Here is a 25654-nt window from a genome sequence, read left to right as displayed (position 1 = left end):
AGCTTCACTACAATGACTCTAAAACATGCAAACTAGTACAAAGATCTCACAACAGTTACAAAAAAACAACACAGAGGTCAGATGGTTCATAGCACTGCAGAGATACTGCAACTGAAATAGTTAAATACATTAATAATGCCTGCATGTAAATGTAAGTAAAGGGGCATAAAGAGGATTAGATGACAGCCATGACTTGAGAAGGGGTTGTTACTGTAGCCAGTTATTTATTTCTAACAGGAACAATCTGACAAACAGCTGCAGAAACACCTTAAATAAAGTCACATAACCTTGACCTCTGCTCCGAGTGCGTGACTCAAACATGGCGACCGTCAAACTAATGGATCACTTCCCCACTTACACCTTCAAGAACTTCAGATGCAATCATCTGGGATATGATAATAGTAATTACATTCTCAACTTTGCAAACACACAGCCCACTTCTTCTTAAATGGAAGAATGCTACTGCAGCCACAGACTCAAACTGGATCAAACATACTAAACTTAAAACGAGAGACAATCAGGTATATAATGAGAGGTTCTAAAAATAGATTTATAAAAAAAAAAAAACTGGAAATTTTTTATAATTCTTTTCAATAAACTCTCAACAGAGGAATAGCAGACCCTTGAAACTTTGGCTGAACAGCGGTTCCATAAATCCTGATATTGGTTTTTGTATGGTCTTCATTTTTGATTTTTCTTTTTGCCACACACCTTGTTGTAGGTGACAGTATTTACAGGAATGTTGGCTGTTTTTTTCTCTTTCTCTTCTTCCTTGTAGGAATTGTGATCTTTTTTCATTTGTTTTGCATATTATGTGAAATCTGTGGATAATATATTTATTAGAGAAGTATATGAAAGTAGCGAATGTAGCAGTTCTTTGAGGCCCTTTTGGTACTAACACCATCTATATAAATGTCATAACTTTTTACCAAAGGTACAATTTATTAAACATTTGCTAACATTTGTACAGGCTGTGGTTTGTGTTTTCTTATCAAGAGTGACAATTCTTCTTCTTGTCTTTCAGCATTTATGAAACATATATGCAGTCAGCAGACCTATTTTCAGCTTGGGGATTGTAATCCTTTCTCCAGCACAGACAGTTGGTAAACCCACTGACATCCACACACACACAGAGCAGGATTAAACACCAACCCTGTAAACAGAAACACTCCTTTCACCAACACAGGACTCAGCAATAATGTGATCCTAATAGACAGAGCAATATTAGACTGAACGTCTGTGAAAAACAGGAATACTGAAATAGTCAAACAGGCATCACTATAGACAGTAGAAATATTAACTGTACAGGTTCTGGAGGCTGAAAGTCAACCGCTCTGCTCTGACTGTCTTCAAATAAAAAGATTTTTAAAAAATGTAGAAAGCAGCCTTTCTGAAAATTAAGTACTTTTTGAGACCAGATGCATCTCTGCGTCATTTCTCTGTTGATTTCATTTCTGCTTCTTGGAGACATCTTTTTCAGATAGTGCTCTTCTGTCAAACGTGGCTGCTATTGCTCTTACGAAAAGAGCTTGTCAATTTTCTAGAGTCCTGTAAATGATGTAGTACACATAAAAACCAAAATGACATCTCCACATCTTCTGGGTTTGTCTCTGCAAGTCTACAGGCTAAAACTTATTTGCTGAGTAGCTCAGGCTCAATAATAACATGATACTGTGGTTCAGTTTAGGGCTGGGACGGTTCATTGTGATGAATCAAATATTAAAATAATTGTCAGTCAATTTAGAAATCAATTAATCTTGTATTGCATTTCTAACATTGCATAAAAATGACTTAAGTGGTTAAATAAACATAACAAAATCTGGAGAATATTCAATTTTTTATCCTATTAATTGCCAGAATAAATCACTAGGATAATAAATTACTAAAATAATCATTAGTTGCAGCTCTACTTTGGTTTTCTTTTCAGTTATAGAACGACTAGCATTTCCAAGAAAAAGACGACCAAAATAAGTAAAATCCCGACCTCGTCAATCAAATAGTCTGAAAGACGATTACATGAAAGTCAGGCTTCTTATGAGCATAAGCTGAAAGGCAAGAACAGCCTCAGGAACTTCACAAATAAAAGTGAACGCAGCTTTCACATCCGATCTCCATCACAGATCTGTACATTTATAAAAAGTGAGAATCAATATTTCACAACAGGCATTACTTTTCACGTGGGCATGCATAGCTGCACAGAGTGCACCTATTTGGTTTGCCCTAATTCTTTCAGCTGAAAACACAACACCCACTCTAATGGTTTCCGAAACGTACTTTTCCACAGCTATCGCTTTCTCTCGGTTTCCTAGGAAGGACCTGGGGGAACGTCAAGCTCATTTGGTGAGCATGATTCATGTCATCTACCATCCCAGGGAACCCCGCCTGCTCGTCAAAGCTTCTTTAAAGAGGAACAGGTCTCCACACACTCACTGAAGTAGGACAAGCATTCAAAGAGCTGTCAGAAACACCCAGGTAAGATTTTAAAAAGGCACAGTGCATGTGCACATTTTTGTGAGACGAGGATGAAGAAGGTGGCTTTAAAACTTGAGTTTAATTAAAGGAAAGAAGTGACTTCAGTCTGAGTAAATTCAATACTTTGACAGACTTCCACATATCAGATTTACCATAACATATAACAAAATAAAGTGAGCGTAAAGCTTAGACACCTTTGTATCGTACATTTTATTTCGATGAACAAATAAAGCTGCCAGTGTAGCTCAGGACAACTGGTTTCACCCGCTCCAACTTCAGAAAAAGCTCAGTTTACAACACACCGTTACTTGGTCCAGTTCTTTTCCTTTCGACCTATTTTGAAGCCCAAAGTAATCCATTTTTTATGAGGGGCAGCAGAGGTGAAAAAGAATGCATTGGCACTTCACAGGACTTTTCTATTTAGACCGTCCGAGCACTTGCCTTAAAAATCGTTTCCCAGGCTTCATTTAGTTTCCAATAATTTAGATGTGCTCTACAAAAAAACCCCAAAAAAGTCTTTGCCTAGGCATATTTTCTTGCAATGATTTAGAGTTGTGTTCCACAGAAAATGTCCAAATAGATGAATGTGTGAATACTGAACCACCAAAAGGCGAAGCTCGACTATAATACTTATACCGATGAATTTACCAAAACTATCCCAGTATTGATTATCTTCATGATAAAGAATGTTTGCATTAGGCCTGTACAATATAGCTGGAAAACATCACGCTAAAAAGGTTCCATATCAGTCAATTGCTACTTATTGATTAGGTTTTTTTGTTTTAAATACCTGAAATATCGGCGTATCCTGTTTTATCCACCATTTCTTGTAGAGACAAATATCATAAATAAGGAACAACCACAGATATTTACAATGTTGGTGTTAAAGTTATGCAACCTTCAAAGTAGAATGAATAAAGCAAACAACAAAAGTTGAATAAATTAGTAAAATAAAGCAAAGTGTAATTTTTTGCTTTATTAAACAAAAAGTGTCAGCAATACATAAATGGTTTAATATAGCAAAAGAAAAGTTAAAAAAATATATTAAAGAAAGATTTGCTTATGTGATAAAGTTAAATTTCTGAAGAAGAGTTTATGTTTATATAAGTTTTTATCATTAAAGTTCAGTTTTTCAACACAGGCAGCATACGTTTTTAAATCGTATGCTGCCTTTAAAATTATTAAGAGTGGATTTTTCCACTACATTTCATCTTGTGGACATAATACTTTTGCTAGGATTATAACTATATTTACTATATATATATTTCATCTAAAGAAAAAGGTTGAAAGAATGAGTAACTTGATGCTGCTAACCTAGCTTAGCTCACCGTGAGAAGTTGAGCAGCTAAAAACTTTCCTCTGCTTACATCCCCCAAAATGCTGTGCGGTTCTTGGTCGGAGTTTTGTGAAATTACTGAATATTCTATCGGACGTATTTATCATGATATATATAGTTATTGATTTATTGTCCAGCCCTAATGTCCATCCATTTAGCTGGTCTGAGGAGCTTTGACATGAGTCAGGTTTTGCAGTCCCTCAGAGAGGAAAAGTTGAGGAACTTCAGCTTACTCCTTCTGATTTACAGCTAAACATATCTGAAACCTATAGGAAGTGGATCAAATTTCCTCTAAGAGGTTCGTCTAAGATCATAACGTCCCATGCTTTCAGTCAGACTACTACATAAGCAGTAATGCACACAGTCTGATGGGATATCACTTACATCCAACCTTCCCGTTCTTACCTTCTTCCAGTAATCAAACCTTGACCTAAATATAGAAGGTTTCTCAATCAAAGACGCATTATTTGGCAGATCATCTTTCTTAGATTGTCAACATTTGAAAATTCTTGCCAATTGTGTTTTAACTTCTTTTATTTACCGTCTGTCAAAAAGTATCACTGTTTTCACATTCATTGAGCTACTCCTTCCTCATCCTCCTCCTCACTTCTTCAGTCAATTTTTCTCCACGGATGAAAGGAGGAAATAAAAAACTTACCCCGAAGTTTCAGCAAATCCACTCGTCTGACAGCTTCAACCGTTTCTTTGTAAGAGGCTTTGGTGTGTCGTTGAGTGCTGTACACAATGCGAGCCATGATGCTAGGACGTTTAAATGTGTATGGTTGATTTATAAATGTATATATATGTTTTTATATATAAATTTTTTATCCCAGAATAAGCAATGACTTAAGTTTGTACATTTCCTCTAAAAGTGAAAAAGAGGTTAATGGGTGAACCTGAGGCAATACTGAGAGTAAAGGGCAGCTGCATCCATTTTTCAGGAATTTCTTTAAGTGGATGCATTACTTATGCTGGCAGTGGGCACTTGGTACATTAAATAGGCTGGGAAAACTAAATGCATGGTAATGTGGATAAATGTAGGAACAGCTGTCAGCCCAATTTAGCACAACACCGATCATTAGACTTGAGAAAATTGGATGTAAATGGATCAAAGGGAAAGTAGCTCAGCTTACGGTTTGTTACGGTTGGATCTATGGCAATGCGTCACTTGAATTGTCATCTGAATTTCATAAGGGGAGGAAGGTCTTAGCCGCTGCAGAAACGAGCAGAAAATGGGTCACAATCAGAACGTGTAGCATTCACTGTTGGACAGAAGTGTGTCCCCCTGGCTTGTTTCTGCTTCGAACAGCCAAAGCTTCCCTGAAAGGTCAAGTACAATGTTGTCTGTATGGTCTGAAGGCTCACTTGCACAGACAGGCCATAGATGCAGGGCAGGTCGTGAACTCTTCATCTGTAGAGTGGCTGTACGCGAAGGGCCACGATAAGTATCCGAGGGAAAATTTCACCGCTTTGCGTTCAATGGACAGACATGCAAACTAGACCTTGAACGGCCTGAGGGTTTATCCAACGAGCATCTGTGCAGCAGGGCTGACCCCACAAAAAGGTCTCAAACAGAGCGACTGATTTAGGAAGTTATTAGTGATTTCCCTGACTGCTCTTCATGGCCGGATCCACGTAAACGGCATAAGAAAAGCAATAAAACTTAAAGCAAATATGTAAACATGAGAAATCTGTTTTAGGTCTACGCATATGAAGCAAAAATAGGCATTTAAAGACAATAAGCCTTTAGACACTAGCTCTGCATTTGCTAATTGAGTATTAACGGCACTATACATTCAGATGCACACATTTATATCTTTAAAGTCGATTAATTGTTGCTATCACAGGCAGCAATAAGTGTAATCCTGTGGCTTTGGAGGGCAAAGATGAGCCAAAACAAACCAGAGAGGTCAAAACCAGGACGTAATTTTGTTTCATTAATTACGTAGATTTTAAGACGTTAAAAGCTTTAACACATTAAAATCTGAAGTATGTAACTTTTATTAAAAAGGAATTGTTTTTACATATTTCTTAAAAACTGATTGACAGCGCGAAGACCCTCCTTCTGGCTCTGATTGGTTGTTTCTGACCGAGCGCTGCATTGCTGTACTGGGATAAGGCAGACAAGCGTGATTGTTTTTTCTCCCTCAGATCATCTCTTATGCTATACTGTCGCAATGTAGTCAGAGCTTAACAAACATGCAAAATTATATATTTTTTAATAAAAGTTATATGCTGCACCTTAAATCACTTTATTTCCCAAAGTATTTTTTCAAAGATGTTTACCAGGTTATGAAATTGCTGAAATCGAACATGTGTGAAAGGATATTATGTGTCAAGTGACATAAAGAGAGTCTCATTTTGAAGAAAGGAAACAGTTCTTGAGTTTTCTTTTTTTCCTCTAAAACCAGAAACTATATTATTATCAAAGATGTTCCTGAAACACTTGAAAACTAAATGACTATAACAACAATCTGATGGCAGAATGACCTAAATAACAGATTAAAAACAATGAATATCTTTGTCGTTGAGCTCATACATCTATTTATTCGATAATTTAGCAGCAAAATGGGGTTTTGAATTGAAAATACTGCTTGTTTTGTCTGTACATCGTTTTCAGTGAAATTTTGATTGATTATAAAACCCTCCAATTAACTTGATTAAAGATTTTAACTACGAGTAAAAACATCAGAAAATATCTGCAGGACCCTTTCAAAAGCAGAGACTAAAAAAACATGCATTTACATTTTAGAAAACCAGCAGAGTTGGGCCTCAACATAATGTATGACTTAAATATCAAAGTATGATTTTTTTTCTCTAAACAACTGCAACTAATACTGATTTATCAGCTATTTATGATCCAAAATGCATTAAAACAATAAACTGTGGTGAATTTATTTATTGTTTGATAAACCATTTGAGCTTAATTCTATGTGGAGTCCTTAATCTGCAGCGTTGACATTTTTGAAACCATCACAGGCCGGATTGCATCGTTGAGTGTTTAACTAGATCCACTTCATCTGAATGCTTTGTTAGTATTTCCCTTATTCCTGTACACTTCCCCTCCCACTCCTGTCCCCCATTCCAGGTGAATTATGGGACACAAGGAGGTCAAGCTGAAGCCAAATGAGTCAGAGACTAAGCACACCCTGACCTTTCATTGACCCAGAACAAAAAGCAGATATTAAAACTAAAACTGAACAGATAGTAAAAAGGTGTGAAAACATGTCAGGTTGGATTCAATTTCTGCAGCTAAATCCAAGACAAAAAAAAAAAACAGGAAAAGTCTCTTCTGGTTGTTGGTCTGCTGGTTGTTTCTACTGTAAACCAGACAAGTGGGATTAATAAGAAATGAAATGAACAAAATGGATGTTTCTTTTTAAAATGGTCTTGGTGTGAATTGTAGGATGGAACAATTTACATTTCAACAGCACTAAAATAATAAAAGGAAATAAATATGCTAGAAGAGCATCAATGTCATATTCAGTCGTTTCTCTGCGTGACAAAAATCAAGAGACGCTCATTACTAATATATACCATGTTGAATTACTATTAATGTGCAAAGAGCCTGAGCATGTAAACAAACCATAAGCTTCAACATATGACCTATATTTTAAAATCTAATAGGCTGTAAAGTCTCTGGCTGTTGATGGAAAAAGCCACATTTCTCCCTCTGGCGTCCAGATTGTGTTCAAATCATTTCACAGTCGGTTTCATTCATCTTAATAAAAATAAATAAATACATTTTACATTATATTTTTATGAATTAAAACTCCAAACTGAAGCATGACTTCACATTCTTGTAAATGAGAATTCAATAAAAATGCTGATTTACTGAATACAGTCATAAAAAACAAACATAATGCATAACAATAAAAGTTAGTGAAAATATAGCTGCACTTCTAAAATAGAGAAGTAACTATAGCCTTGTTTTCCACTGACTGTTGGCAGGACTTACACAGGATAAAAAAAAAGTCGAGGCTTTTAATGCATAACTGCTTTGGCTTTTACCAGGTTATGAAATTGCTGAAATCGAACATGTGTGTGAAAGGATATTATGTCTCAAGTGACATAAAGAGAGTCTCATTTTGAAGTAAGGAAACAGTTCTTGAGTTATCTTTTTTCCTCTAAAACCAGAAACTATATTTTCAAAAACCAAGTCAAAAACACAAACCAGTACAATAAACTTGCTGCTCGACTGTTTCATCTGCCCAGGAGAAACGAAATGATGTGATAATGCAGTTAATAATGCCGACCATCCGAGCCGTTTTCCATCCTGAATTAACATCTGTGACTTCTGGTGAAACAACCTGCTTAACTTGGCCAATATTTGTCAGGACTGTGAATTTTGACCTCTACTGAAGACAGACGGCACATAATCACTAAATCTGTGGTAATGTTTTAGCTGACGTAGAGCCTGATTAGGTTTCAGACAAATCCGGATCCACCAACTGTCAAAGACCTCGGAGCTGCAGACTGACGTTGCATCCAGCTCTTGTGCATCCATTTACCTCGGAAGAAGACAGTAAATAATCCCAAACGCATGACTTTTGATCCTCGTTTGGAAAGCGGCAAGATGAGATGCAGCTTCCTGGTTAACAGGTTAATAGATAATTAAAATTTTAAGAACATAAAAGAAAAGAGTTGGATCTTTATTCTCTCTGTCTGGAGACATAAACATGCCAGAGTCATGGCTTGTTTTGGCCAAAGCTCCCATCCTCAAGTCATGTTACAGAAATTATTCCACCTGCTTTCTAGAGTTACTAGATAATCCAAGTTGAAGGGTAAGAGGAAGAACTCATCATTGAGGCTTCAACATCATTGAAGTCACTCAGTTCCCTTTTTACCAAACACTTTCAAGCCTGGAGTCTAAGGCTGTAACGATTCCTCAAATGATTCCAGTACATCGATTATTAAAATTCCTCGAGCAAATATTAGCTTAATTGAATTATGTTTTATTATTTAACGTATCATTATTGTGTTGGGCAGCGCTCTCACTTCTGCCTACGAGTTGTTGCTAAGTGCTAGCAGCACAACGTCGAATTGTCTGAGTTTTTATCATTTTTTGAAAGAGGGGGAGATTTCAAGAACGGCAGTATTGATAGTTATTTCTTCTTGACCATGCTGTGATTTCAGTTTGTAAAAACTAAAACAAAAGAAATACAAAAGTCAAAACGTCACAGGAAAAAAGAAGGAGGCAGTTTGGAGAAATCCAAGGACAATGGAGTCCACCACTACTTGAACTACACCATGAATCCAAACAAGGCTTGATAAATAGTGTCGTTAGTCAGACCAAGTATGTATGTAATGTACTTTGCATGGTTTGCTATATGTTCCTCTAAATAATTTCCACTTGAAGGAAAAGACATCAGATCCATTTACAAGGAAAATTAGCTGGAAAGATGCACAGAGCAAGTGACTCTGGACAATTCTAATCTTAAATTCACTAATATAGGTCAGACATTGAGCCTCGCTTTACACAGTGGTGTACATTATGCATCAGGCTGCGTGAAAAACGCATGCTGTCCTAAAAGAGCTCAGCAGGGTTTCTCCATATGCAGACGTGTGCGATTTGTTTTAAAAGGGAGAGCATTCAGACATGAGTTTTTCTGAAACGCAAAGCATTTATGACAAGCAGGTTCGTAGCAAATTAAGCTTTTAAGTGCTGCCCCCCTCCCCTCCACACACACCCCCCCCACCACACACACACACACACACACACAGTTCATCCACCAGTCCTCCCCCCTCAGCACCATCAGAACTATAATCCAACCACATTCCTGTAATTGTCTATTGGTGTGGCCTAATCCACCCTGACATAACATCAATAAAGTCCATAAGTAGGCCTACCCTATACTGCACTGCCGGGCAAGCATGACGGCGGAGATAATGGATACAGAACATGCACACAGAGGGCTAAAGCGTGACCAGGTTTGCTTATTAATGAATTTACAGCGTACTGCACCGTCTGTGACGGCTCTTTCAGGACAGCAAAGGAAGGCGAAGTGAGGAAGATGCAACTGAACAGAGTGAAGATAAGTCAGTCTTAAAAAATAAAATAAAATCACTGCAGAGCCCATGTAAATCAGCAAAACTTTGTGCACAATTGGCTTTTTTTTATTATCTAAAACATTTGAGGTTTCATTCAAAATTTTTCCTTTTGAGTAAGTTTGGTATGACTTGGAATCGTGCAGTTTTAGGCTTTATCTGCCATCAATATCAAAAATACCTTTCTTGGAAAAGGAAACAGATAGTGAATGTGGTTACAAAATGAGGAAAGCTACATATCTCCGATTTGTAAGATATTTAAAATACATTTTCTACAAAGTCTCTCCCAGAAAACTTGCTAAGCCCGGTGCTAGAGCAGTGATTCATCCGGCGGCCTGCCGTGTTTCTGAGCTGAGAAATGTTTAAAGTTGACAGGAAATTTTAAAATATCAGTTGATATTATGTGCAATTGAAAGACTGGAAGATTAACACCTGAACACTAACGATAAGTCTTAAAAAATACAAGTACTTTAAAAAGACACACACAAAAAAAAAAGCAATGCTAAGCCTGATGGGGGGACAAGTAAAGCCTGGTGGCCCGCCAGGCTGATAGTACACTGGGGGAAATCCTGTTGTGACGTTTGAAACCAACTCTCCTGGTTTGTCACTGTATTGGTGACTCTTGTCAAAGCAGTTTTGACCTGGATGCATCATCATCATCCTCCTGATTCTATGGTGAAACAGCACAAATAACCAATGCTTTGAAAACTCTTAGCGGTTTTCACCGGGTCATGATTGTGTCCATGTTGACATCGTGTAATTCATGAACACCAAGTTCATCCTTGAACTGTTTAAAGTCCAGGTTTTACCGTTTACCCTAAAGGGTATTATTGCGCTGCAAAGACTTTAAGTAGTTTCAAAGGCCGTTCCTTTCATTCATTCACATTTTTCCTGTTTCTTTTGTGTCATTTAACATACATGTTCACAGCTGGTATTTTAAAACCAACTACATTCAACAAGTGCCGCCTCATTCAGGCTCTGGTTGACAAAGGCAGCTGCCAGCTGCTGCCCCTGGGTTTTGTCAGGTCCTATTCAGATCCCTGTTTCTTGTATCAATAGGGGCCTGCTGGTCCTTCTTGTCCTCTGATGCTTTGGCAAAGCAAGAACACAAAAAAACCCTCCAAACAACAAAGATGTATTCACCATTCTGGGGAATTTTGGCAAAGCAATGGACAGAGGCCTTCTGAGGTTTTGAGGCTTATTAAGATACTAATAGAGCATGTTGCACACAAAAAGTTAGGATTTTATTGAAGTTAATCACCAAACTACCATCTTCAGAGGAAAGAATCCCATTACCAGGAGCAGAGTCCTCTACTTATAGTTTCTGAGGACGCCTTATTGTATTGATCTGTTAACAGACTCTTTGTCAGGAGAATCTGGATGTTCCCAAAGGAACATTACATGTGCTCACATTTGACTGCATAGGAAATCTAAAGTTCAGTAATTAGTGAAACCCAGACAACACCTGAGGAAAAGCTGGAGCCTTGCAAATGTAAGACAGGTTTCGTCACAATGGAAAATATTTGAATTTTTATATATACAGGGTAAAAAATGTACATCTTGTGAAAATTCAAATTCAGTTTTTCACCCTTTACACTAGTCCTCAAGGTGAAAAAAACAGAGAAAGAGAGAATGTGTTGCCTGCTGCAGCTTCCTGTTTCTGTGAGATGTGAACTGCTAAATAACTAGAGCTCATAGTTAAAACCCCTTTAGAGATAAATGGCAAACCCACATGTTTTTAATGCAATTTAATCCTGTCACATTTTGTTACTTTGTGGAAGTTATGAATGACGCTTTGTATATAAACCATACAATTTTATTCATTGTAGATTAAAATTGTGCTTACTTTGTAAAAAGAAAAACAGAAAAATAAGTATTTTGAAGCTAAATGGGATTAGAAGGACGTTATATAAGAAAGATTTTATTCACTGGTATCATATGTTTTATTATACAAGCTTTGTTTTTCTTCAACTTTATAAAAAAAAATAACTTAAGCAAGATTACACTTTACCTAAATGCAGTTTAATTTTTTAAATAAAAAAAATTGAGTTTGGCTCACGGTCTTCCTGAGTTTACTGTAAGTCTTGCGTCTTACATATTGGTTATACCTAAACTGATTTCAGACATTTTATTTGGTCAAAATGTTTATTTTTCTTTAAATAACTCAGAAATTTTGTCAGAAAACTATGATAATTTACCGAAAACCTCTAAGTATATATTATACTCCAAACATTGCATAAATATTAGCACATTGGCATAATAATTATAATAAGCAGTAATAGGTAAAAAAAATATTGCTTCTCTGTTTTATACAAAAACCATTATGTTGTTTATTTTCTTTTTCTTGATTTTAAAAACACGTTGGTGTATTTTTTCCTCAATGTAATCAGACAGTAAAAACCTCAAACAAATCCAAGTAAAAATATCATCCCAGCTCAGCCTGGAGCTACTGTACTTATACTGGGAGGGGGTAAAAAATAGCAGTGGTGGCCTACATACCTGCAGTCGTTTTAATGGACTGCATCTGGTGAACCTGAAAGGCCAACCTGCTTCAAACCAATCCCAGCTGATGGCTTCAAATCCCTCCTCGCTGACTGCCAAGTCCAACTGAGTCGCAATGAAAATGAGTGAACCGACCGCACGCGTCGTCTCAGCGAAAGGGGGTCAATTTAGTGTGTCGAAAAGGTCGGCCCACTGAAATGAAGCATGAGCTTCTAAACGCTGGGAGTAGAGGTGAAGGCGAGAGAACCAAAGCTGGACATCAATAATTTGTTAGTGATGATCACTCAGTGGAAACAATATCAGAAGTTTAGAGGAGAAGAGCTTAAATCTAATAATGTATTTACTTGCTGCAGCCGCTCAAAAAGGGTCAAAAGTCAACTAGAAAGTTCCTCCGATCTTAGTCGTTAGTAAACCCTGAAACTGTCATCAGCTGCACGCGCTGGTAATTGAGAAATTGGCCACAGCTATTCGGCGCTGGGAGAAAACAGAAACCACTTTTTAAAGCCTCGCATGCAGCAGATGGAAATTAAATTTTCATCATCAAAATAAGGCCAATATGCCAAAGTGGGTAATCTTCACCAAAGGCAAACAAGACCATTTGGCATACGACTAAGGATCGTGTTTGCAGGCACTCAAAATACTCTGTATTATTAGCAGAAATACGACACACCACTTCAGTCAGACAGGAACCAACATCTGGCCTGACTGGTCTGAAATGCACAAACAACTGAAACCCGATATTTTTCTTGACTCAGTCACAGTAAGCAGACTAAACATTCCCAGTTTAAGATCACAGGATTACCAAAGTTACTTTTATTTGCTAAATACCAGAATAATAACATCATCTTAGAGACTTTTTTTACTTTTACGCTCTTCAAACTGAGCAGATTTTATGCATTTGTTTAGTTTCTGGTTGAATTCCCTCTTAAGATGCATGATGGGGATAACGGTTACATTTGTCCCCCACATACATCATGATTGTTTGCTGGAAGTTTGGCTCATTACTCCGGACAGAACTGGTGTAACCGAGTCGGGTTTGCAGACCGCGTTGCTCACACACTAATCTTACCGCTGTTGAAATGGCTTCTTCCCTGCTGAGCGGGTTTTCAGACATGTTCGATTTTGAATGGTAACACTCACTTAGCAGCTGCAAGTCTTATGCTTTTGTAGGGCTTTAAATGTTCAACATTTAGTATTTTTATATTTCATTTGACTTTTCTTTAAAAATTGTGTCTTCCAAGGAGCACTGATTTATTGTATTTATTTGTTTTATCTTGTAAAACACTTTGGGTCAATTCAAGGCATCATTGGAAGATGCTACATAAATAATAAAGTGATTTATTATTATTATTATTTTGATCTGGGGCCAATATGAACACTTTTCATCAAAACATGTCTTGACTTATTCTGTCATCGGGTTGTTACCTCAAAATACGCTCACTGGTTTCCATCCAATCAGCTCAAATGTTGCAAACTAAGTTATTTGTAGCGTGCAAAGCATTATCCCCAAGTGGGTTTTCATAAATATTTAAATTCATACTACATTATGGTTTTTTTTTAGCACTCTAAAAAACCTCATTTTTAATTTTTGGTAAAACTGACCTAAAACAGGAAACGTATTGCATACTTTAATGTCAGACAGCAGGAGCGAAACTGGTTATGCGTTTTATTTCTGGTTAAAACTGTGCTAGGGCATTACAGTCTGGTTGCGAACAAAACCCGTTTTGTGTTCAGCTCAGTCATAAAGTCTGAAAATGTAGAGATACTCTTCAGTCACAGTTGACATGGCTAGTTGGTAAAGATTCATCCCGACAGTCAGGTACTGTACAGCCAAAAAAGACACACTTTGGACAGATTGCAGCGATCGTTACCCATTTTCTCTGAGGAAGCGTCCAGAGTTTAATCAGTGCTGCCTTCCTCAGAGTCAGAGACACTCTGTTGAAAATAAGCTGGACCTGTCCCTCCTCTTTTCACCTGGATGGCCACAGACTGTCCTCTGAGTATATCACAGCCTGAGTGCAACAGCTATCCTCTGCATCTACACGAACCAGCCGGTCCTACAGGAAGTGGATCATGACACAAGAAACGCTTTCAGTAGACGGACCATATAAAGCAAACATCTGCCATTTCCAAGCAAATTATAAATTGCTGCTGGTTATGCTGCAAGTATAGTGTAAAGCCTTTAGTGGATTATAGTATTTTTCCCTCACACTAAGCTGTCTATGCATCTTTCTATACTAGATGCAACCTGTTTGAGGTCACAGGGGATAAAACCTATGGCAGCTGTCAAGAGGGGGAAGCAGGCCATGAACAAGTCAACGTTTCATCAGAGGCCGAAGCCACAGAAACAGACGAGACAAACAAACAGACAAACAAACACTCTGACAATCACAGTGACTGAGTTTAGATCTGCAGGGGGTGAAGAACGATCAACACCACAAACAGGCCTGGACTACAAACCTCCTGGTCCTGCTGACCCTCCTGCAATAACTACTGAACAACAGTATAGATGCGTTTCCAAATGTGCGCAAAATTTTGTTGATACTCCGCTAATGTTCAAAAAACAAACAATTTCAAACTTGCAATATTTCCACTAAATTTGAGACACAATAATAAATTTAAGTGATGAATCATTAAACCCTCTGAGTCCTAAAAGGAGCGGCGACGATCCAGCCAAATTTGCAGTACCGTAATTCCGCCACACGTTGCGCTATCTGGAAAACGGTTTCTGAAAGGGGAGACGTTGCGCTTTCCAACCAACATCGGGTTATTACGGTAATTTATCTCCCGCCATAGCGGGAAGTGAAATTGATCTGAGGGACGCTCTCTCAATAGACGGTGATTTGTGAAAATAACTTGCTCGTCATTGAAAGTTCAAGTTGTTATGGATAAATGGGGAAATATACATTTACTCAGAACATTTAAAAGAACTCCGTACAATTAAAATACGCAAAAATGTCCTTGTGGAAATTTTAAATTCAGGACATATAAAGGGTTAAAAAACAAGTGGCATCATCGTCCTCCTAACACTTCCTGTGATTTTCTTCGTCGTTTTCGTCAGTAGTGACATTCGGTTGTTGATTACGTGACTCGTGTAAAGTAAAAAGAAAAGTGTTTCCGTTTTGCGAAATACACTAGTTTCAATAAAGCCGAACATCCTGACAAAACTTTTTATCGGTGTGTTGTTTCAAAATGTCAAAGTTTCCATTAAGCTGATTTCATTCTGCAATTCCTACTTGTGCAATTATATAATTAAGGAAAACACAACCTTGTAAAATTATAAATGATTGTAAAATATTTTCATGTAATGTTGCATTAAAACTGCATTTCCTATGCACCTTCCCGGTTTCTACTGAAAGAAGAGCTTGCAGACTTTAACTTTGTGGCAAAACATTTCAGCACCAAGAATCTAAACTAAAACAATAGTAATTCAATCAAATGAACAAAAGCAATAACTGATGAGTCATACAAAAAATCCAGTCGAAGAAGGAAAATTTAAGATGGTATATTGAGAGATTTGACTGGAAACTTGCCCGTAATCAACCATACCATATCGGCTTATGTTCAACAAAGCCATCAATGTTCTGCATGTTTGTTCACCGAATGCAACAAGTCCAACCTTTTCAAGATTTTAATAGTTTCTAAACCTTCTCCTCCACAAAATGAGGCACAAAAAAACTCCTAAGATGGTCGTCGTTGCAGGAAGTGGGTTTACTTCCATCTAAAACATGTGCAGGAAAGATCAGAAGGGAGTAGAAATGTGTAAATAAATCAAGTCAGTGAAGCCTAATTTCAAAAGACTGAGTACATTAACAGTGCGGTGAATCCCTGCAGAGCTCTGCTTAAGACAGCAACGCATCCCCAAGAGCCCTAAAGAGGAATCAATGGACGTCAGCAGCATCAAAGGAATTCGCCACACTCTTCATCACACACACAGCAAAGTGAGCATATTAAACTCAGAGAGACAGCTTCCGACGGGCCAGCGTCCAGTCGGAGTAAAGAGCGAAACACACGGGGTGACAGTTCCCTACCTTGTGGGTGTAAGGTGCTTGTCCCAGGTTGATTCCATCTTTCGCCAGCTTGTCTCTTATCAGCACCTTCAGCTTCAGCTTGGGATAAGTCACAAAGTCGTTGCAGTCTGTGAATCTCGGATTGTGGTTTCCGGGACAGGAGGCCTGGTGTACGGCTGTGGTCTGCGCGTGTGACCCCAGTGACCCCGGGTCACGCACCCTGTCAGAGTGGTGACAAGCAGAAGCCTCCAGAGGCTCCAAGGTGAAATAGTAGCCAGGTGCTCTCCTTCTGTCCTCCTCTATGAGTTCCTGCACAGCTGTGAGGAGCCGGTGCCTGTGGTGCTGGACCTGGACGCCGATCGCGTCCAGGTCCGGCTCTCCGATCTGCTTGCAGACTTCTAGGTCGTCGTAGCCGTTGTCGAGGAAAGACTCAACGTACTGGGCCAGGTGGAGCTTTGAGAGCCACTGGAGGACGAGGTTTGCCCCCTGGCTCATCTTAGGACAGGATTAACAAGGCTAATTCAATTCATACTCATACTCATCATCATCATCATCTCCCCCTGGCAGTGCAGCTGAGTGGTCCATGCAACACCAACAGAACCAGGTTCAGCTCTCCAAATCAGGCACATCTGCTGAGAAGTTTCAGAAAGCACAGCAAACTCATATTTGAAGCATTCAGAGAATTAAATAAAAGCCGCTACCTGGAGTCCTTAGGCGCTCAGGTCAGGTACCCAGCTGAAGGTTCACGCTTTAATGACCTGTGACGTCACGTGAAGCGTTCAAACGAGGTGAATTCGCGGTCCGAACGAGCGCGAGGCTGCATCTCAGGCGACACGGCGAAGTTTTTCCGCTTTCAGACTTTTTCCAAATCACAACCAGCGAGTTACCTCCAAGTTGATACTTTCTCTCAACCCGGGAACAAACCGCGGGGACGTTTCCCCCCGGAACCGCGTCCGTCCGTCCGTCCGTCCTCTTTGTTTCATCCACGGCGGCGGCGAGAGACGCGGAGCTCCATCCAGCAGCACAAACACAACACTGTGACAAACACAGCACTGTGACAAGGAGAAAGAAAAAGCTCCGGACGAGCAGAGCGCAGAGCTCAGCCCGCTCTGCTCCCCACGTAAGCCGCGGTTCAAGTTTCCCGTCCCGCCGCTCGCTCGGACAGTTCAGTCCGAGTGGAGATGCTGCTGCTCGCAGAGCGCGGTGAGCGCTGCTGCCACCTGCAGGCCTGCTGGAGAAGCGCGTCCAATTAAACAGACTAAAATAAAGATTAAAAACGCTCAAATCAAACCAAAGGGTCGAAAATTAAAAGGATTAAAAATAAGAGTAATAATAATTTGCACTTATTTTCAAGAAGTGGTAAAATTTTCACTCTCTCCCAAGAGTGTGGTTTCTCTTCCAATTCATTTGAGCCCAAAACAATTCTTGTCCCAGGCAGATTCAGTCAATGTGTTTCTGATAGGAAAAGAAGCAGGAAATCAAAGGATTAGAGTTCTTAAAATGATTGAAGCTGTTGGACAAGTTGTGGATAAAAGAAGGTTTGAAATAATTTAATGGGAGCCCAGATACACGTCAAACCTGACATTTCTTAAAAGGCGACATGATGAAGTCTAAAAAATATCAGGGGAGAATGTTTAATATCTAACCACAGAAGAAGTGAGGCAAATAAACGTAATTTCTTTGAAAATTAGAAGTTTTGTAATTTTTGTGTGTGTGTTTTATTTTGGACAAAACAGCCCACAACTGGAACTGTGACCTGAAGAGTGTCAAAAACCTCTCAATCAATAAAATGATTGACTACAGAAGAACAGAAAGCACAGGACAAATGTTACGTTGGGTTTTACATTTATTTTTTTTTTTACATTGCACAATGATATCTATATATACTGTATCTACAGTCTAAATCGTTTGTGGCAGCAGATTAAGTCAGACATCCATGTGAAATTGATTTTAATAAAACTGTACAAAACTTTTTTTTTTTTGCCAAACAAAATACTGCAACTCCACAGATGTTCATCATCCCAGAAGACGGACGGATGGATGGATGGCTGGATGGATAAATAGATGGATGGAAGGAAGGAAGTATGGCGAGAGCTCTCCGGCTTGGTGCTCGACTGCGGGACGCGTTTCTACAGCGCAAAGGGGGGAAAGCGAGAGGTTCTCTGAAGCAAACAGTGACCTTAACAGGAAAATTAACAAATATACCAGAGAGAGAGAAAAATAATATATATATGAGATATATATATATATCATCCCTCAGCCCCTCCCTCTACCCCTCGCACCACTGGCATGGCCGGATGAGGGAGGCGAAACGGAAACTTCAGGATTTTTGTTCAACGTGGAGCTAAATACAAATGCCAGAACAGACGATCTCTAAGAGGGATAATACATGGTCGTTTCAAGTTTGTAAACACGTAATATCATGCATCCTTCAATGTGCAGTAAGAGACCATTTAGGACGTACAAGTTGCAAACTGAAGCACTTTCAAAGTCGAGGCCACAGTTCTTGTGGGAAGGACCTAGCAGCCCAGCAGAAGAGGACAGGAAAATGGTTTCTGAATGACGAGGCGTTATGAAGAGCCATCGGTTGGACATAAACGTCACTTCCTCCATCTCAAAACGACATAAAGGTATTTATTTTATTAGATTGTTGAAATAAAAGTATATATTTATATATATATATTCTTTTTGTTTTAAAATATAAATATTTAATAGTTTCTTTAATAATGAACAAAATCTGAGACTGAAAAAAAATTATCAATCAGTGAATGATATAAATAAGCACAAGTTTACGACGTTTTGGTCCTTCCAAAAAAAGAAAAAAAAAAAAGAAAACGAAAATGGGACACATTAAAAATCATAGCAAAATTTTATAGAGTACAGAAAATAGTGCAAAACCCACATATTTTGCTCTTCCACATGGGTTTATCTCAGTAGTATAAAGTGGAGTAGATTAAAACCAGCTGTCCAGACTAGTGAAGGGTTTCTTTGAAAACATAATCCACCGCAGGGTTGAGACATTTCAGTCTCTTCCAGCCGACGGTTCTGGATTTTTTCTCTGCGGTGGATCAATCAGTTTGGAAAAAAAACCCTTCCAGCTCGCGCTGCTCACTTTTATGAACCAAATAAAATAATCAAAGCAGATTGAGACGGTGAGAAAAGTGTCGTGCTTACACGAAAAAACAAACAAAAAAGTCAGTCTGCTCTCCTTCGTGGACACAGTAGACTTTGACGAAGTGTCAAAATACGCTCTCAGTATTCCGGAGGGGGAAAAAATACATAAATAAAGACAACTCTGTGAAATAAAGGTAACTCTTTGGTGTCAGAAAACAACATGGCCGCAAGCTTACAGTGTTGCCGAAGCTCGCGCGCTCAGATTGGCGTCAACCCGTCGCGATATTTACAACATTTGGCAGCGATTTGGCCTGACGACGTTTTGCTAATTCCTATGTCAGCGTCTAACAGCAGCAGATCCTTGCAGTTTGTGAAAGGAAACAAAAAGATTGAAGACTTTTCACACAAAAACACTCCAGCAAAAACTGAATGAAACCTGTAGAGATTTGATGTAATGCACTGCATCAACATAGCGGCCATACTACAACATATTCCTTCGTGTAGGCATTTTCACAAACGCCTAGCAAAAGTATTCATACCCCTTGGAACTTTTCTTTTATACTTCACTGTGTCAAACTTCATTGTTCTCAATGAAAATCTGAAAAAATGTCTGTTCAGCCTCCTTTTTCTTTGATACCACTAAATATAAAGTGCAACCAAAGTCACCTAATTAGCAAATGGAGTGGAACTGTGTGCAGTTGAAGCTTGGAATAAAATATGGCTGATCTGTGATTGCAAACAAATATCACAAAGACCAAAAAAAGAGAACGGACAGGTCGGGGACGCAACTGTGGAGAAGCTCCAGCAGACTGGAGTCAAAAACCCTAAAAACACAGCGGTGGTGGGAGTATCATGCTGCGGGACTTTTAGTATTGAACGAAGGCTGCAACGGGGTTCTGTGGCGAAGAGTGACGACGAGCCAACGCATACAGTCAAAGGTTTGCTGTATGCTTTGTTAGAATGATCGAGTCAACGTCGAAACTCTGTGGCAAGATGTTAAAAAACAAACACACCACAAAAATCATGACAGAGACAGGGCTGAAAACCAAAACACACCACAACTTCCAGATTTGAATTCGTAAACATGAAAACCATCCAAAAATACTCCCAAACCTTCACAACTACACTCTTCTTTGATGAGGAAAAGCTCAGGAGGGATGAATACTTTCGCAAGTAGCGTACACATAGCTAGAGGCTAGCGCTCACGATTCATGAGGCAAAGGCAAACAAACAAAAACAAAAAGATGTTTTGAACTGTTTAAAAGAGCAGTTCATAGAGAGACGAGCTGTGGCACTGTGTGGAGCACGTCACTGTGCTCGGTCATGTCTACCAACACAAACGGCATCACCACTTCCATTGTGCTGTAAGAGAAACACGCTTTTTCTTCCATATGCATCGAAAAAAAAAAAAAACAACCGACAAAAATCATCTTCAGGATGAAAAAAAAGGTTCACTTCTAAAAAAAAACAAACCAAAACAAAAACAAAACATTTAATTTTGTTAAACTACCAACAATCTTTGTTTAGCGTGTCACCAGATCTGACTACAGCACTCGGGGGATTTACAGTCTCAACTCATTTGTTAGAGAACGATGTAAACTCTTCATTAGGGGTAAACATTTTTAGCACTTTTTTTTTTTTTTTTTTTTTTGCTCACTTAACTTTTAATGCCCAACACACAATCTTCAATCCCAAAATATTTTTCTACCATAAATAAAAACCAAAGTGACTCAGAAAACATTCTCGCCCAAAAGCGACTTGGTAGCTTTGAAAAGGTCGATGGCAAACTACTGAACTACCAGCCCTTGTTCAGTTAAGAGGCAACAGACCCAGCATCTGTGTGTCCAATTTATCTACTCTACTACTCTAAGTGCTTCAAGGCCCTTTCCAGATGGAGAAAACTGAGAGAAAGGATGATTCAGAACAGAAAAAAACGAAACACAAGTCCTTCCCGGTCACTCCTGTGGAACCTCACATGTTCACTTGATTCGTTTCAAAGGGTCAGACTTTTCTCCTCGTTTAAGTTCGCTGTGTTTGTCAGACACAATAAAGGGCTTAGAAAGGAAAAACAGGGGTCGGGGAAAGTGCAGCCAGGCCACCCAGGGTACATTATATTTGCAGAATTGTCCCTCCTCTCTTCCTGTCTTCGCTCGACAAGCAACAGGTGTGGATATACGTCGATCTATCGCTGTCGGGTGAAACGGAGGAGGAGAAGCCAAGGAGCTCGCTTCTCGTCTCTGTCGACTGGAGTAATGGAGAGTGAAGATTATTGTGCTGAGAGAAAGAGCATGAATTTGTCGAGCAGAGCACCCCCAACCCGCCTGCCCGCCTGCCTGTGCGGGAAAAAACAGGGGAAAAAACAAAAAGAGAAGAGGAGGAACCCCAGCTCCCCGGAGATACTGGTGTGCATGATAACAGAGTCCAGCGCTCCGCTCGCTGTCATCAGAGCTGGTACCACTTTTTATCTTTGTACTTCACCATCATCTGGGGAGAGAAATGACAAGAAGAACAGATTGATTTCAGAGGGAGAACAAGAAGAAAACAAACCGGGTGAAACGGAGGTCGTTCCGTACGTCGTGGGCGTGTTTCGAGAAGGACTCCGCGCTGGCCATCATGGCTGCCGTCCTCTCCTCCAGTTCTCCCAGTTTCTGCCCTCTCTCGTCCAGCGCCACCCGGGCACGGGCGAGGTCGCCCACCACCCCGGACGCCGCGCCCTTCATGCCCTCCATGCCGCCTGGGCCCGGGATGTGCTGGGCCAGGCTACGCGAGGCCTTGCCGGCCGTCGTTTCGCCGACTAGCAAACAGCGACACAAAAACAACTGACGTTTATTTGATTAATCGGATATAAAAAAATAAATAAATAAAAAATTGGCACATTCTGCAGATTTTTCATTCACCCATCAGCCTTTTTACATGTAATACAAGAAATACATTAAAAGATAAAAATGAGCAAATAGTGACATTTCTTTTTTAATTAAGTAAAACAACTAAAGGAATGCAATAGCATAGCATTCCTTTAGTGAATGTGGACCAGATGGAGCTGAAACTATAAAACTGCAGGAGCTTCTTTAGTGATGCATTTTTACTGCAAGGTGTTTCCATCTAAAATGGATTTGGTACAGATTCGGTTAATTACTGTTGTGAATACATTGTTGTTGTTTTTTTCAGCAGATAGTCTTTTTAAGTCTTTGTGCTCCAGTTAACGACTAATCAATTACCAGATTAATTGAAGATTATTTCAATGATCGATTCATCACGATTCATTTGATTAATCGTTTCAATCCCAGTTAAAACCATAAAAATAAATAAATAAAAGTTGATCCTAGCTTAAATGTCATGGACGAGTTTTAATTTTTGAAAACAAATAAAACCCTCTGAGATTATAAATAGACATACTCAAAAAGAAAAAACAAGCAAAAAAAAAAACTGAACTGTCTTATGTGATGTCACCAGATGTATTAGTGTTATTTTCATTAAATAACGACAAAAAAGCAAAGTGTGTATAAAAAATTGAATGATATGTTCTCTAGACAAACTTTAGTAAAGTGACTGATTGCGCTTAAGGTAACGTCTTAGTAGCAGCTTTAAGCAACGAGCCAACTCTCACTGGTCCATTGAGAAATCAAAAGGCAGTGAAAGCATCACTGCTAGGAAAACTGCTGAGACCGGAGTGGAGGTATTATGTAAATTTGATGTAGAAGGTTAGAGCGGCCTTATGTAACGCCGAAGGAAGCTGCACACTCACAGAGGTCTTCCCTGTCCAAAGACTGAGCTCCTCCGCCAAAAAGGCCTTTGAAAAAGCCTCTGTTCGGAGCCTCCGGCGTCTCCACGGGGGTAAATAACTCGCTGAGCATTTCCTGAGGGCGACAAAAGCATCAGCACATCAGTTTCAATATATTCTCCCCCAAGTTGTTCAGTCTGGGCAATGAACGTCGGCTTCATAAACAAAAAAACAACCCTGGATCTGAAATAATGCAATTTCCTACCAAAATGTCAATAATCCCTTCAATAGTTAAAGTAACTTTACAGAAGCGATTTTCACCAAGATTTTCTGTAGCAGACAAACACAAAGTGGGGCATATTTGTGAAATGGAAGAAAAAAGAAAAGAAAATTCTACAAAAAAGGGTACTTATATTTAGCCGTCAGTACAAAAAATTAAATCCAGTGCAATTATTGGCCATCAGAATTCATTCCAGGTTTCCTGCGCTCCCCCACAGCATGATACTACCACCGCTGTGCTTCACAGAGGAGCTGGTGTGGACTCAGGTACAGCATAACGGATGAAAACATCAGTCATTCGATATTTAAAAATTACATCTGACAGACCAAAATATAGTTATGTGGAAATTTTGGTATTTTGAGAACCAAAATGAAAATAATTTGAACAAATAACTCATAAAATAACAAAGAAAAAGAGAAAAAAAAAATTGTAATCAATTTCTTTCAGCATAAAACTTCTGAAATTTTAACAAAAAGTTACTTAGTTGAGTATCAACTTTATATGTTATAATTAAATTAGTCAAGTAAAAGTAAAGTGTAAGCAGAGTTAAAAGTAAATTCTTTCCATAAAGTTATTTAAATAAATGTAACTAGTTTCTGTCCAATTTTTTATTTTTTACACAACAGGGACCTCTGATTGCTCTGGAATTTATTTTAGGCGTTAAAATAAAGGGAGCTTAATGCAAAAACGACCTACTTTTATTTGGAAAACTACTCATCATTTTTCACTAATTATGCCACGTTGACCAACATTAATACAATTTTAAAGGAACAGAACTTTCTGATCTCGCTCTTCATGAAAATTGCCTCCACAAATCAATCAGTTGTTTGCCAAAAATTGCAATCCTATGAAACTATCTCCTTGCTGCCTGACCTGAAGGTTGTCGCACGTCTCCTGGCTGTAGGTGATCCTCTGGAACTCGGTGGGGGAGGTCATGTACAGAGCTTGGCCCAAGTTAGAGAAGCAAAACGTTCTGGCTATCCGCATATCTGTGAGCGGCAAGTAGTTGATGTCCAGCAGAGGCCGCAGGCTGGGCAAGCTATAACCAGCAAGCGGAAAGATGATTAGAGGGATGTGGTGCTTCTACAAACGACTTCATTAGCTGTGTCCAGACACAACATGTCACACTTTTGGCAGGAAATTCAAAGAGAGGTGAGGCGTTTTGATCAGAGGAATCAAAACTGCAAAGTACCAGCGCATACCTCAGGGTCATAATGTGGCCGTTGGCACAGAAACAGGCGATGCAGTAAGTCCCGGCCATCTGCACCACGTCGGCGCGCAGCACAAACGAGGTCTCGGTGATGTTGTGTTTGTAGATGCTGGTTTGGGACGGCATGGCCAAAACCTTGGCCTGCTTCTCCGAACACAGCACAGCAAACTGGGAGTCCTGGCCTTCCTGTGAGGCTGGAGGCGTGGCCGGCCTGCGCCTCCGGGTCTTCTCTTTCTCTTTCTCTTCGTCCGAGGCGTTGGGGTCGTACCACGCCTCGCAGGAAGGGGGCAGCAGAGTTCCTGCAGCATCCAGCAGGGCCATGGTCAGGATGCCTCCTTTGAGTTGGACCAAGGTGCCTGGAAATGTGAGTTTGGATTATAAAACAACAAAACACAGCACAGAGAGAAACTGAGAGGGTTTCAAAAGCTCAAATAAAAGATATTTTATGGCGTTTAAGAGTAACACTTAAGACTTGTAATGCAAAATGTACAAAAGAAAATAAATTTTTTTTTATACATATAGTTTCTATAAATTATAGATCTTATCCTATTTTCACTTTAGTTGAAGACAATTTGTTTTCATAGATGCATCTGTGGCTCTCAATTCTCATTTTGTTCCCTCCGAATTAATTTTCCTCCACACTAACAACTTTGTTGAAATCAAATGCTTCAATAGGTAAGACTGATCTTTCTGTTCGGCCACCGTGTTTAAAATCCTCTACATCTCTGACTTCAGAGTTTGTGTCGCACCAAATGCTGCTCTGAGATCAGTGCTAGGAGCCGCAGCGCAGATCGTTTTCTGGGGAGCTTTAGCCACGCCAGGGGATCAAAACGGTGACATTTCTAGGGCCTGTTTGTGGCGCTGGGGATCAGCTTTGTGCTTCTCATACTACATGTGGCTCTCTGCAGACCTAACCCTCGTAGTGCCAAGCTTTTCTGCACTGAATTTATGTGGCATCCTA

At 39.3% G+C, this 25654-nt stretch overlaps 2 protein-coding genes across 9 annotated transcripts in view; both read right to left on the bottom strand.

The window, feature by feature from the left end:
• sash1b (SAM and SH3 domain containing 1b) overlaps positions 1 to 17511 on the bottom strand; it is a 57701-nt gene extending 40190 nt beyond the window's left edge. Inside the window, exons 1-2 of one of the 2 annotated variants that reach the window (XM_055038340.1) lie at positions 17070 to 17511; positions 16390 to 16997 (exon numbers count right to left, since the gene is read on the bottom strand). In XM_055038340.1, the coding sequence (XP_054894315.1) occupies positions 16390 to 16863 (474 nt within the window). In that variant the 5' untranslated portion in view covers positions 16864 to 16997; positions 17070 to 17511. Of the gene's footprint in view, positions 1 to 16389 lie in introns of both variants that reach the window. The other variant, XM_055038339.1, reaches the window with a different exon arrangement.
• Positions 17512 to 18196: 685 nt separating this feature from the next.
• The window catches only part of stxbp5b (syntaxin binding protein 5b (tomosyn)), a 41068-nt gene continuing 33610 nt past the window's right edge, over positions 18197 to 25654 (bottom strand). For all 7 annotated transcript variants that reach the window (XM_055038269.1, XM_055038270.1, XM_055038273.1 and 4 more), the window contains 5 exons: positions 24686 to 25049; positions 24357 to 24522; positions 23228 to 23339; positions 22056 to 22276; positions 18197 to 21966 (listed from right to left, as the gene is read on the bottom strand). In XM_055038269.1, the coding sequence (XP_054894244.1) occupies positions 21925 to 21966; positions 22056 to 22276; positions 23228 to 23339; positions 24357 to 24522; positions 24686 to 25049 (905 nt within the window). In that variant the 3' untranslated portion in view covers positions 18197 to 21924. The remainder of the gene's footprint in view (positions 21967 to 22055; positions 22277 to 23227; positions 23340 to 24356; positions 24523 to 24685; positions 25050 to 25654) is intronic.

The sequence above is a fragment of the Poeciliopsis prolifica genome, unplaced genomic scaffold, assembly GCF_027474105.1.
Source record: "Poeciliopsis prolifica strain line A6 unplaced genomic scaffold, Auburn_PproV2 SCAFFOLD013, whole genome shotgun sequence".
NCBI classification, from domain to species: domain Eukaryota; kingdom Metazoa; phylum Chordata; class Actinopteri; order Cyprinodontiformes; family Poeciliidae; genus Poeciliopsis; species Poeciliopsis prolifica.
Note: the sequence above shows the minus strand (reverse complement) of the source record. Positions and strands in the feature narration are given on the sequence as shown.